At 41.8% G+C, this 15,569-nt stretch overlaps 1 protein-coding gene across 1 annotated transcript in view; it reads right to left on the bottom strand.

Annotated features, from left to right (window-relative positions):
- Positions 1-10,452: 10,452 nt before the first annotated feature.
- Positions 10,453-15,569, bottom strand: part of LOC138355177 (killer cell lectin-like receptor subfamily B member 1B allele C) — a 16,535-nt gene continuing 11,418 nt past the window's right edge. Inside the window, exons 2-3 of the mRNA XM_069310032.1 lie at positions 14,514-14,684; positions 10,453-11,785 (exon numbers count right to left, since the gene is read on the bottom strand). Of these exons, the coding sequence (XP_069166133.1) occupies positions 11,502-11,785; positions 14,514-14,684 (455 nt within the window). The 3' untranslated portion in view covers positions 10,453-11,501. The remainder of the gene's footprint in view (positions 11,786-14,513; positions 14,685-15,569) is intronic.

The following is a 15,569-nucleotide window of genomic DNA, read 5'->3' as shown; positions in this document are numbered from 1 at the left end:
TTACTGGCAGTACCAAACCGCTGGCAGCCCCTAACAGCCATAACACCCTCCCCCTAGTTATGGCAACAAGCTGGCAAACAGTGTATCCATCAGGTGGCAATAAAGACAGGCGTGTGTATATATGGGGGAGGTCAAAACAATGACCTGCGCACTAAGTGATTTGGCAGCCACCTCGCCCTTGAGTTTGTGGGTCAACATATCCATCTCGCTCTTCAGTTTGTGGGTCAGCATATCCACCTCGCCCTTCTGTTTGTGGGTGAACTTATCCTCCTCGCCCTTCTGTGGGTGAACGTATCCACCACGCCCCTGTGTTTGTGGGTGAACATATCCATCTCGCCCTTGTGTTGGTGGATAAACATATCCACCTCGCCCTAATGTTTGTAGGTGAACATATCCACCTCGCCCTTGTGTTTGTGGGGGAACACATCCACCTCTCCCTTCAGTTGGTGGAAGAACATATCCACCTCACGCTTGTGTCTGTGGATAAACATATCCTCCTCGCCTTTGTGTTGGTGAATGAACATATCCACCTCGCCCTTGTGTTAGTGGATGAACATATCCACCCCGCCCCTGTGTTGGTGGATGAACATATCCACCTCGCCCTTGTGTTGGTGGATGAACATATCCACTTCGCCCTTGTGTTGGTGGATGAATGTTACGAACCCTACCTCCTGTGGAGGCTAGTTTCGAGTATAAAATGTTGGTGGACACAGTGGAAAATGTTTGATAGGAAAATATCTACAACTGATTTCAGGGAGGCCGCGAGTTACCAGTAATACTCCGCCAAGCAAAGTAGTACCTTCTCAGCTGGCGATTGTCAGGAATAATGTGAACTGAAATATTCTAACTATGAGAGAGAAAACTGGACTCTATCTAAAAGCATGCATGGGGAATATGGTAGATAAAGTCAATAAAGGGTTTGATTGCAAATGTAAAGCATAGAGTATTAAGGGGCGTTAACGCAAGAGAGGTGGACGCCATCTTGACTTGAGGGAAGATGTAACGCTGCCGACCCGGTCCTGCTATTTGAGGAGTTTTCTCCGGCCGTACAGTCAGATAAGCCTACCTTAGTATCTAAACAGGGATGCAAGATATTGTAGAGTAGTTATGCAAACTTTGGAGGTGTTCTTTGAGAGAGATTCCAGGTTTCATAGAGGTGTAAATATATGTGTCATCGGTGGAAAGCTGTGGTGGGTGTGTGCACGGTTCCAGGTTTGGGACGGAGAGCCTTATGGAATCTAAAGCCCGCTTGGGGGGAAGGGGGGTTATAGCACTCCTAATGACCTTGTGTTGTAAGGAACAATATTTCATGTGTGTAATATCGTGTGTTTTATACATATAAATTTGTGTCTTTGTACTAGGCGTTTTACCTTACTCCTTGATTGGCCCTAGGCTCAAGTGCAATCATATATTTCCCTAGACAACATTCAAAGGTCCACCACCAGTAAATTTTTATCAGGCCTCTGAGACACAGCTATGACAGAAGTTTTTGAGACACGCACCCCCCATGACAATGAACATATCCACCTCGCCTCTGTGTTGGTGGTCACATAAAATAGTCTTAATATACTACTACTACTACTATATGTGAGAGTTTGAAGTAAGTGGAATAAATGAAATGGTAAGGGAATTGAGCTCGGAAAATTTTAAAAATTTTCTTTAATCCTTTAACTTTAATTCCTGTCGTGATATTTAATTAGGTCGCATGAGGAAGGACTTGCTTAGCTAACACGCCAGTGTAGTAAGCAGCTCATTCCTCACTCTGGGACCAATTATGAACAATTGACTTGGCGCGAGCAAACGCCGAAACCCCAAAAAGTTGAAATCCCCTCCACTTGGGCCGACGACCTTCGCCAATCGCCGAAGCGAGTCTAACGAGTAGGTCCTGGGCTCTCACAACAATAATTTATTGTTGTGTGGTGCCGTATATTTGGTCCAAAACTCATGAATCAGTCTCAATTTTAATAGTCGAGTGTGACAGCACACTTGCAAGGGAATAATAATGTGTGGGGGTGTAACGAAAAGACAGTGTTAACCATAACAACTTAGTTTATTCAATAAAGTACTAACTACTACAACAAAAACAAAAGAAATGTCAATGACGTTACTCGAAATCCTTCCTGTGACACTATCAATGACAGCTAGACACCAGCCCCTCGGACTGCATAATGAACTAACTCGAAGATAAGCGTGACCACAGAGGAATCAACAAGAAACAAGAACTAACAGATCTATAGTCACAATTACAACAAATGACACAGTAGGTTCTGAAACACGTCTCCAGTAACCTCCTAACTGTTCTACGCCTCAGTGCAGTCTACATCTGCAATAGCGGTTGCAATGCAATCAAATCAGTAGCCTGTCAATGACATCAATGACTAATGGGTTCACTAGCAACTCCAGCACCCCTTCCTCAAATTAATCTTTACGTTAACACTCCGTCCCACGGACGATCAACAATCAATAACAATATGATTTACGTTAATAACAAAGTAACATTTACGTTAATTTAATAACTCTTACAACTGTCACTAGTAACGCGGAAATTACACAACACTCTACCCGTCGAGCATTCAGTGAGAAAATCCCATTAATCCCTGTACTTCCAGACAGCTGATTAATCTCTTTACTAGTTACGATAATTTACGTTATCGGTTACTATCACTCAACGATGGTAAACTCTGGTTTACAATGTCCAAAGTGCTAAGAGAACGGTAATCACTCGTGATTACCTTTAGAGTAATTAATCACTATCCTCAAGATCAATAATTGAACAATTAAATACGCAACCTTTCACACTGGCTCAGCAATTTACATTAAGGTATGAATTCCGTCTGAGGCTTCCATACTCAGACCAATTCAGGTGGTTAATAACGGTAATTAGGCACCACGTTTACGTTATTCTAAAATGACGCTACTTTTCCCACGAGTCAATCAAGTGCCGGTACTTCCGGGCAGATAAATAACGACGTTACGTTAATGGAACAATGGAGCCTTCGTGTGAGTCGATCAAACACGGATCGAGGTTAATCATTTTGACTTCCTGAAACATGTCAATTACCCGGCCCACTGACCGTTAATTACGACAGACAATACTCTAATTCTTATCTGGCTGATGGCTAGGCTACCCTGAGACTACCGTAGCTGCTTGCAGGAAAGTAAATTAACCCAAACGTATTCTACGTTACTCAAATTGTTAAAAGAACAAATTCTCTTAAAGCAATGGGCGTTCCCTTGGTTACGTTATATTAATTGCCTCGCAATCACCTCACTGAATACTGGACTTCGATGTCCTACCAGATAAACATTAGAATATAAAACCCAAGTACTCGTCTACAGCCGATTTCACCCACGACAATGATAAAGCAATCTAACAAATCACAGTGATTTACGTTACAATCCGGTTGCAATGACAATACTGCAGAACACTAGTAAATAACACTCGGGACATGAACCTTCAAGAACACGGCTTCACAATGACTTACTGAACTGCAGTCACTTACGGTGATTGCTCAGCATTAGCAACAATCACCATCAATTACAACCCCTTTGCAATAGCACACACAGCACGTACTCTAATTTCCAAGTATTAGAACACTGCACAACACTTACTGTTGCAAATGCCCCCAGTGCTCTAATTACCACTTAGAACACAGGTCCACACATTGCAATCACCACAGTAAATAACACAATAACACTGGGCACCGTGACACTACGATCTTATTTATATATATAATTACTGCTGACACATGTAGCCTACAGCTATCAAACGTTAATGGGAACATTAAGAAGATCTCGCACTTCTTAATCACTTGGGTGAGTGATTTATCAATCCCACAGGCCGATAAACACTCCCGAGAATTACGTTACTCGACAGAGCGATGGCTGTCACTCCCGACAGCCTCGTCACTCACCAAATTCTACCAACATTACGTTAATATATATATATATATATATATATATATATATATATATATATATATATATATATATATATATATATACATATATATATATATATATATATATATATATATATATATATATATATATATATATATATATATATATATATATATATATATATGGGATAAACATAGGGGCTGCAGAATGCTTATTGGCCCATACGAGGCATCTCCTATCCAAAAACAAAGATTAATCCAGTGTAATTGGCCTGTTATGTTGGGCATTGTCTTCTGTGTTGGCATCGATATGTTCTTGTCTTGTCCTTACTCTCATGGTGGGTAGAGTAAATAGTTCCGTGATTTGGGTGTTCATGGTAGGTCGCTCTATTCTTATGTGAATTGCCTCAAGAATTTGTAATCTTCTTGAATCTTGGGTTTTGTCTATTATGCAAGTATTCTTGTTCATATTGATTCTGAACAAGAATACTTGCATAATAGACAAAACCCAAGATTCAAGAAGATTACAAATTCTTGAGGCAATTCACATAAGAATAGAGCGACCTACCATGAACACCCAAATCACGGAACTATTTACTCTACCCACCATGAGAGTAAGGACAAGACAAGAACATATCGATGCCAACACAGAAGACAATGCCCAACATAACAGGCCAATTACACTGGATTAATCTTTGTGTTTGGATAGGAGATGCCTCGTATGGGCCAATAAGCCTTCTGCAGCCCCTATGTTTATCCCTTATGTATCCCCCCGTGTTTTCACCTTCATTGTATTATCACCTGACCTAATGCGGGTATAAAATCAACTAATATATATATATATATATATATATATATATATATATATATATATATATATATATATATATATATATATATATATATATATATATATATACATGGAATAATATCACTCCGTCCCACGGACGATCAACAATGAAAGAATTTCCACAATTCTACCAGAATGGAATATAAAATATTACATGTACATCCCTCTCAGTCCTTGGCTAATCTATGTATACTATGTTCCCGTGTGTCCCTACACACACACACACACTGTACGTCTGTTTACACAAGACGTAAGTCCCTCTGGACTGACAAGATGTCAACAAGGGTGATTATCTCCTCGTCAACACTTTACTTCCCCTCTACAGGTGCTGTTAGTGACAATGCGACGGAACACCTGACTTCGAATTCAGGCTTAGAGACTGATTAATCACCAGGAATACACACATAGGTACTTACTCATTTATACAGCCGGCCTCAGTTTTTAGTTTAGTTCATTTATTATGCACCCCATACCCATCTTGTGGGCGGTAGTGGAAAGGGTTATAGAGGCACATAATGGGCTCAGGGACTGAACCCCACAATTCATTTAGCTAAGCAAGTTACAATCTTGATGAGCTAGTTACAAAATTCAATATAAGTCGTCACATCAACAATGGGTTCGAGATCGACCTCAAGTACAGGTTCTAAATTAAGCAACTGACATATGTGGAGAGCTAGTGTCACAATTTATATGTTTGTCCTGCACACCGCCCCCAATCCAGTGGGCAGCGGTGGATAGGTTACAATCACTTAGTTACTACCTACAGTTAGCAAACTGGGGATATTTGGCTAAAATTTCTGGTAGCAGATCATTTTGAATGAAATATTTACATATCGCTGGAACATTGGTTATAGAATTGTGGCCGGCCTCACACACACAATTACCATACATCAGGCACCCTGCTGGTGGGTGGCTGGCTCGCAGCGGTGGAGGCTAGGCAGAGCTGGGGCCAGATTCACGAAAGCACTTACGCAAGCACTTACGAAAGTGTACATCTTTCCTCAATCTTTGACGGCTTTGCTTACATTTATTAAACAGTTTACAAGCATGAAAACTTCCCTTTCAACTGTTGTTATTGTTATAAACAGCCTCCTGGTACTTCGGAGCTCATTAACTGTTTAATAATTGTAAACAAAGCCGCCAAAGATTGAGAAAAGATGTACAGGTTCGTAAGTGCTTTCGTGAATCTGGCCCGTGGTACCTCACGTGGTATCCTTCGTACAACAGCTTGATGCGTCTTTCGAACCCTCCCTCACAACACGGCCCGGTTCGCACCCTCGACCCACGGTGGTGAAGCGGAACGTTCGTACCCAGGTGACGCGCACAACGAATACCGTCTTACACAAACATGGGAAATCTGCCTTCAAACACTGACACGAATTTCCCCGTTCCCATCGGCTGCTACAGAGCACTAGCAGGAATTAGAACGTCTATAATCACTGGTATGGGGATCCACGAGTCTGTTACTGCTCGTATGCAAATTACCCACGTCCCAGATCTCTACCCACTGTACACAATGTCTTTCTTCCCTTCGAGCGACGACTTCGACCGGATTCTGCTGCGACCGCCGTCGTAGATGAAGCAGGAAGTGAAGCAGTTGAGTAGTCAAGCCACCATGGGAGCCGGTCGGCCGAGCGGACAGCACGCTGTACTTGTGATCCTGTGGTCCTGGGTTCGATCCCAGGCGCCGGCGAGAAACAATGGGCAGAGTTTCTTTCACCCTATGCCCCTGTTACCTAGCAGTAAAATAGGTACCTGGGTGTTAGTCAGCTGTCACGGGCTGCTTCCTGGAGGTGGAGGCCTGGTCGAGGACCGGGCCGCGGGGACACTAAAGCCCCGAAATCATCTCAAGATAACCTCAAGATAACCACGACGTCCTATACTCAATTTGCCCGAATGAGCACAGGAAGCGTCATGACAAGGTGGTTCAGAATGACGCCTTGAGGGAAGGACACCGGCGATTCCCGCGTCCTCTTCGAAAGAACCAATGAGAGGGAAGCACACAACGGCCTTCCCCTCTCAACCAATCAGCGGCGGTGTAGCATGGCCCCTAGGGAACGCCAAAATGGCCGACCAACATGGCAGCTCAAGATGTTTGCAAAGATGGCGGCTGTTTCCATGACGACGAGTCAAGTGGCTGGCGGGAGGCCCACGTTTACCAGGCGGCCTGACTGTTCCCGCGCAAATCTTGAGTCCTCGCTCCAAGCCATACAATGAAATGATGCTATCAGCTATATCTCGTCTACAGACGTGCTACCCCGGCCAGGTTAACATTTCTGGAATGATGACTGGGGCTCTCACATGAGCCAAAACACAAGATGTTTCGGGTACAGGTTACCAAACTTAGGTTCGCGCACTTAACAAGTGCACTTAGCAAGTGTACTGGCCTCCTCAGGCAGAAGAGCACCATTGTAAGTGAGCTGGTGAACCATTCCTTCACACTATACTCTTAATATAATATACTTACTACTCATTCTGCTTTGCTCTGATGAAGGCGAATTAAGCCGAAAACGCGTTTAGCTTTCTCTGTTTTTCACATGAGGTTCCTCCGCATACTTGGATCTGTGTTTTTGATCGTTGTTGCATATATATACTCATACATATATTGGTGTATACTGGCAGCAGGTTTTCTTTTATGCATGTTTCATTGAATATGACAGCATATTCCGTATTAACTATTTTCTGATTTAGGGCTTCTGTCCCTCTTACTAGTGTTCTTGCAGCAGGGTTCAGATGGAAGAGGAGTTCACCAAAAGTCACCAAAAAGTTGACTTTTGGTGAACTCCTCTTCCAGCTGAACCTTGTTGCAAGAACACTAGTAAGAGGGATAGAAGCCATAAATCAGAAAATAGTTAATAGGGAATATATCACATTCAATGAATCATATATATATATATATATATATATATATATATATATATATATATATATATATATATATATATATATATGTCGTACCTAGTAGCCAGAACGCACTTCTCAGCCTACTATGCAAGGCCCGATTTGCCTAATAAGCCAAGTTTTCCTGAATTAATGTATTTTTCGACTACCTAACCTACCTAACCTAACCTAACCTAACTTTTTCGGCTACCTAACCTAACCTAACCTAACCTATAAAGATAGGTTAGGTTAGGTTAGGTAGGGTTGGTTAGGTTCGGTCATATATCTACGTTAATTTTAACTCCAATACAAAAAAATTTACCTCATACATAACGAAATGGGTAGCTTCATCATTTCATAAGAAAAAAATTAGAGAAAATATATTAATTCAGGAAAACTTGGCTCATTAGGCAAATCGGGCCTTGCATAGTAGGCTGAAAAGTGCGTTCTGGCTACTAGGTACGACATATATATATATTTATATATATATATATATATATATATATATATATATATATATATATATATATATATATATATATATATATATATATATATATATATATATATATATATATATATGCGAACAAGCCTGAATGGTCCCCAGGACTATATGCAACTGAAAACTCACACCCCAGAAGTGACTCTAACCCATACTGCCAGGAGCAATGCAACTGGTATGTACAGGACACCTTAATCCACTTGACCATCACGACCGGACAATAAGGAGGTGATAGCCGAAGCTATTTGAACCACCTCCCCAGCCGGCACTCGGATGGTAATCTTGGGCATAGTATTTTATCAAATCACCTCATTCTTTGGGGCACACGTGAGGAACACAAATGCGAACAAGCCTGAATGGTCCCCAGAACTATATGCAACTGAAAACTCACACCCCGGAAGTGAAATGTTGTTGAATATAACCGAAAAAGGTAAGATTAATAATTCTAACACGAATCTTCTCGATATTTCTTATGTTTTTTTTCACTGTCGGTGGTAATAAAAATAACAATTCTCCGAAATTTATGTTTTAACTGTCTGACGCCTGAACGCGTTTCGTTATTCGTATTACATTTTCAAAGACTTAATTTACACACAAATTCTTCGTACTTATAATCTATTGGATGAGGTGATATCGTACAAAAGTTTAGGGTGAGGTGACAAACACAAGACAGAACACGAAAAATGGGTATAAATTGGATAAGTGAACATATGAATGGAAGTAACTGCAGAAGGTCTATTGGCCCATACTTCCTCTTGCTGCTTCGATATTGGTTCGGGATCTTGAAGTAGGTAGAATATAGTTGTGCATTAATTGGCTGTTGATTGCTGGTGTTGACTTTTTGATGTGTAGTGCTTCGCTGATGTTGAGTCTCCTGCTGTCGTTGTATTTATCGATGATTTCTGTGTTGCTTGTTAAGATTTCTCTGGTGATGGTCTGGTTGTGGGAAGAGATTATATTTTCCTTGATGGAGCCACTGTTGTTTGCGCATAGTTAATCGCCCAGAAAGAGACATTGTTGTCTTTCCTATATACTGAATTCTTTGGGGCTTACAGTCCCCAAGCGGGAATGTGAAGGCATAATCGACGTAGGTTTCCTTCAGGCCGTTCTGTTTGGTGTCTTGGGAGTTTTTCATGAGTAGGTTGGCCGTTGTTTTTTTATGTAGTAAATTGTCAATTGTATTTTCTGATTTTTGTCTGTAGGGATAACGTTCATATCAATAATGTTTTTCAGGACCCTTTCCTCCGTTTTATGAGCTGTCGAAAACAAGTTCCTGTAAAACAGTCTAATAGGGGGTACATGTGTTGTGTTAGTCAACTAACACAATACTTGTACCCCACTCTTTTCTAAAGCTCTTCTCCATCCCCCAAACCCCTTTCTCACCCCCCACCTTCCGGGCCTGGCTGCACCGAGACACTAATGCACCTGTCTGCTTTGTTTACTCTGCGTTGCTCTTTATTTACTTCCTTCATTGAGAGCTCCCAGTGTCCTCCCTGAGACCACTGCTCTCGCTGTCTCCTCCAATGGGACGGGCCGTCAGGGAAGACGGCCCGTCTTCCTCGGGCCGGAAGACGGGCCGGAGAGGCGAGGCATCTCCCCCGTGAGGTGGTGAGTGGGGGCTGTAGATACGGCTTCTACCATGTGTTACGTGGTGGGTAGATACGCTTCTACCATGAGTTGTGTGGGGGTAGATACGGCTTCTACCATGTGTTACGTGGTGGTAGATACGTCTTCTCCCCTGTGTTGTGTGGTGGGTAGATACGCTTCTACCATGAGTTGTGTGGGGGTAGATACGGCTTCTACCATGAGTTGTGTGGGTAGAAGTTGACACTCACAGAGTTGACACTTGGAGTATCCGACACTTACAAAGTTGAAACTTGGTGTATTAGACACTTTCACAAAAGTTGACATTTGGTGTATTCGACATTTGAGTTTTGAGAGAGCTGCCATATACGTCTATATCCCAGGCATATTTTGGCCACTATAACATCACATTGCTGTGTTCTTGATCTATTAGTTCCATATATAAATGTCTCCTCACGGGTTACATCATAATGTTTAATGCTACAACTTTCAGGTCTCTCTGAACTTGTTGGATCAGTAAGATTATCATCAGACATTCGTTTCAGTGTTCTCTTTGTCACTGCGAATGAAATACCTATATTTATTTCTGCTACTGATATCGAACCCGGGATTCTCGAGTGTGAATTGAGAATGTGAACCACTATAATTTTTCACTAAAGAAGAAAAACAAAGTGAACATATCTGTTTATTTTATATATACAAAAAATATTAAAGAAAATAAAAATGATAAAAGCCTTGATAAAACTTTTTAATAAGTAAGAGTTACAGTAATAATTTACAGGTACAGTTAATAATTTACAGGTACAGTAAATAATTTACAGTTACAGTAATAAGGAAGAGTTCCACAGGAGGAGAAATTTGTCGGCATCACACTTGTTGATAAAATGGGAAGTCTGTATTTTGCAGCTATCGTCCAATTTTCCTAATTTTCATAACCGGTAAATTCACAGAAATTGTTAAAAATTAAATAATGCAACGATTTATCACCATCTACTTGAAGACGAACATGTTTTCGGGGAAATGTTCGATGATGCTTCATAAATCGTCTTGATTTTGTTTGATATTTTTAATATGAACAAAAAACAACAGGTAGTAGACATACTTTCAGATTCATGATACTTCCAGATTTGATGTATTTGATGTTCAGATTTCATCCTTAAAAAACATTTAAAATTTCTGCGTCTGATGTTACTTGTGCTGTCTGTGTTGCTGCATGTGCTGTAAGTGCTGCGTACATCTACACTGCTGGTGTTACATATGACATCTATGTTGCTGGTGTTACGATCGATATCTATGCTACTGGCGCTGTATTTGATCAACCCGTTCTCGCAAATTTAATAAGTCAATATTGACTTATTAAATATGTGCATAGGTGACATACTTAACATAATAGTTTCCCTTGAAAAGCTTCATAGAAAACACCGACCATACCTAACCTACTTAGTATGTTAAGATAAGCATCTTATTGCTTCGTAATTACAATTATTACCTAACCTATACCTATAATAGGTTAAGTAATAATTGTAATTACGAAGCTATAAGATGCTTATTTTAACATACTAAGTAGGTTAGGTAAGGTCGGTGTTTTCTATGAAGCTTTTCAAGGGAAACTATTATGTTTAGTATGTCACCTATGCACGCAACTAATAAGTCAATATTGACTTATTAAATTTGCGAGAACGGGTTGATTTGATGCCTTTCCAACTACGTTTGACGTCTGTGCTGCTTCTGGTGCCCTGCCAACGACATCTGTGGCGCTTTGCGTACGACACATACACTGCTGCTATTCTTTCGATTGCGTGTACTCGCAAATGAAGCCGCTCCTCTTGCTGCAGTCCCGAGCAGCGGCGGCCGAGTGCACAGCCACGCAGCCCTCCGGACACACCACCATGCAGATGTCCACCTTCTTCAACGCCACCATGTTCATGGTGATGTTGTTATCGTCGGTGTCCTCGGAGCCCATGGGCTCCCTGAAGGCGTCGGTTTCCACGGGCTTCCCGGAGAGCCACCGCCAGCCTTCCCCTTCGCCTTGGTACGACGCCCCGAGGTACATAGACCGGTCCGTCGCTGTAAGAACATGGGTGAAGATGGTCAGCGTTAGATATCGACAGGAGAAATGGTATAGTTCGTATAGTGGATATTGTTGGGTTCGTAAAGGGGCAAGTTGACAGTAGTTCTTATAGTGGGGCAGGCCGACAGCGGGAATATTGCGGTTCGTATAGTGACAGTGAAAATGGTATGGCTCATATAGTGACAGGGAGACTGTGGAAAATGTATGGGTTATATAGTGACAGTAAGACAAAGTATATAGTATGCTGCGTATAGTGACAGAACTACAAGGGAAATGGTATCGTTGGTATGGATTATATTAATTGATAGAGTTGATGATTCAGGTTACATTAAGTATGGATAATGATGTATGGTTAACATATTGATGGTAAATAGTCCATAGAGTGATGATAGAGTGTTCAGAGGCCGAAAATTAAGAGTTCTCAGATTGATGAATAACAGTTCTTAGATCAAATGTAGATGGCTCACAGGTTGGCAGATATATTATTCATAAACTGATTGACTGTGAAAAGCAACAAATTCTCATACAATTGCTTGGAAGGTTTGACACACACACACACACACACACACACACACACACACACACACACACACACACACACACACACACACACACACACACACACACACACACACACACACACACACACACACACACACACACACACACACACACACACACACACACACACACACACACACAGATGAGAGATGAAATAATTCAAGAGTCAGAGAGAGAGATAAATAAAACTGAGGATTGATATCACGCCAGACCTGTCCCCTGAAGCTCATATCAAGAGGATAACATCAGCGGCATATGCCAGGTTGGCTAACATAAGAACGGCGAAAGAATTTTGTAACACAGCATCAGCATGGGTTCATGGATGGCAGGTCCTGCCTCACAGAGTTACTTGAATTCTACGACCAGGCAGCAAAAATAAGGCAAGAAAGAGAAGGGTGGGCAGACTGCATATTTTTGGATTGTCAGAAAACCTTTGAAACAGAACCACACAAGAGGCTAGTGAAAAAGCTGGAGATGCAGGTTGGAGTGAAAGGGAAAGTACTCAATTGGATAAATTAGTACCTAAACAACAGGAGACAACAAGTCAGCGTGAGGGGTGAGGTCTCAGATTGGCGAGACGTTACAAGTGGAGTCCCGCAGGGGTCAGTCCTTGGACCTATACTGTTTCTGATATATGTAAATGATCTCCCAGAGGGTATAGACTCGTTTCTCTCAACGTTTGCTGATGATGCAAAAATTATGAGGAGGATTGAAACAGAGGAAGATAGTAAGAGGTTACACGATGACCTAGACAGACTGTGTGAATGGTCCAACAAGTGGCTGTTGAAGTTCAACCCGAGTAAATGCAAAGTAATGAAACTAGGCAGTGGAAACAGGAGGCCAGACACGGGATACAGAATAGGAGATGAAGTACTTAATGAAACGGACAGAGAGAAAGATCTAGGAGTTGATATCACACCAAACCTGTCTCATGAAGCCCACATAAAAAGAATAACGTCTGCGGCATATGCGAGGCTGGCTAACATCAGAACAGCGTTCAGGAACCTGTGTAAGGAATCATTCAGAATCTTGTACACCACATATGTAAGACCAATCCTGGAGTATGCGGCCCCAGCATGGAGCCCGTACCTTGTCAAGCACAAGACGAAGCTGGAAAGAGTCCAAAGGTATTCCACTAGACTAGTCCCAGAACTAAGAGGCATGAGTTGCGAGGAAAGGCTGCGGGAAACGCACCTTACGACACTGGAAGGCAGAAGAGTAAGGGGAGACATGATTAGAACCTACAAAATCCTCAGGGGAATCGACCGGGTAAACAAGGATAAACTATTCAACACTGTTGGTACGCGAACAAGGGGACACAGGTGGAAATTGAGTACCCACATGAGCCACAGGGACGTTAGAAGGAACTTTTTCAGTGTCAGAGAAGTTAAAGGATGGAATGCATTAGGCAGTGATGTGGTGGAGGCTGACTCCATACACAGTTTCAAATGTAGATATGATAGAGCCCAGTAGGCTCAGGAATCTGTACACCAGTTGATTGACAGTTGAGAGGCGGGACCAAAGAGCCAAAGCTCAACCCCCGCAAGCACAAATAGATGAGTACAAATAGGTGAGTACAGTACTCATCCCATCACACAAAGGTTACTTTCTACTGTTGAGTTGTATCGTTGTCTATATGTACTCACTGGTGAGTAGAATAACTTATATATATATATATATATATATATATATATATATATATATATATATATATATATATATATATATATATATATATATATATTAATGTATCAAATATGTCTGAGTGTAAGTACAGGTCTCTCTCTCTCTCTCTCTCTCTCTCTCTCTCTCTCTCTCTCTCTCTCTCTCTCTCTCTCTCTCTCTCTCTCTCTCTCTCTCTCTCTCTCTCTCTCTCTCTCTCTCTCTCTCTCTCCCTCTCTCTCTCTCTCTCTCTCCCTCCCTCCCTCTCTCTCTCTCTCTCTCTCTCTCTCTCTCTCTCTCTCTCTCTCTCTCTCTCTCTCTCTCTCTCTCTCTCTCTCTCTCTCTCTCTCTCTCTCTCTCTCCCTCTCTCTCTCTCTCTCTCCCTCCCTCCCTCTCTCTCTCTCTCTCTCTCTCTCTCTCTCTCTCTCTCTCTCTCTCTCTCTCTCTCTCTCTCTCTCTCTCTCTCTCTCTCTCTCTCTCTCTCTCTCTCTCCTTACTCACGATACTTATCCATGAGGACTGCCATGAGGGAGTTGAAGTGTGTGGGCTCAGCCAACTCTCCCCCCATCAACTTGCAGAAGGCCTGCCCCTCCTCCCAGGAGAGCGCGTGCCTCGTGTTGACGTAGAAGCACTGAGACATTACTGGTATGAAGGGCGTCGGGCAATATCCGGCTGTAGAATACACAAGTCCGTGTTGGTTGTGTGTGTGTGCATCGTTCTGTCTATCTAACTATCAATCCGTCTATTCATCTTGCCCTCTATTTATCTGTCCATCTACATATATTGCTCTATCCATCCAACTACCCATCTATCCATCCATCCTTCTATCTATTAATATATATCTATTCATATAACCATTTATCTAACCCTCCATCTATACATCATTATATCTATCCATCTATGTTTTGATCTGTCTACACATCTAACTATCCAGCTATCTATCTATCCGCTCATTAATGCATCTAACTATCCATCTACCCCATTCATATATCCATCCAATCTATCCAACTATCTACCCACCCGTTTTTTTTTATTAATACTTTACGTACACGTGCATTTGTGCAGCTGCTCTAGACTATATGAAGGGGAGTACAGTGTGTCAAAAAGCTAGCTACGTGGTTCTGAAAATCCCCATCAGACAAGATGGTTAGTCATACAGAGGCATGTGATAAGTAGTCTGCACTGGCAGACTCTGGATGCATTATGAGAATATCATCAACACAAGGGTGAATAAGGTAGCAGTGATACTAAAAGTCCCCATCTCGCAGGATGGTGCGAGATGTTCATATATTCAGTTGCCGGCATTGAAGAGTTCGATGTAAACTCTACGGTCAACACTCTCCAGATTTTATTTCAAACTTCATGAAAATCTACCAAAGATTTACGAATAATTTATCTTATGTTCATTATTTCTCAGGGCATAGATACCATTGGAAACATTTTTCCCCTTTACGTACCTAAGAGCTCTTCGGTTTGTTAGTCAGGAACTCTTGGACGAGGAGTTTAAGAATATTGATCATAGTGCTCTCAAGCTTTGTTATCCATTAAGCTTTTGGG

This window comes from Procambarus clarkii, chromosome 1, assembly GCF_040958095.1.
Source record: "Procambarus clarkii isolate CNS0578487 chromosome 1, FALCON_Pclarkii_2.0, whole genome shotgun sequence".
Classification (NCBI taxonomy): domain Eukaryota; kingdom Metazoa; phylum Arthropoda; class Malacostraca; order Decapoda; family Cambaridae; genus Procambarus; species Procambarus clarkii.
This window is presented reverse-complemented; position numbering and strand designations above follow the sequence as displayed.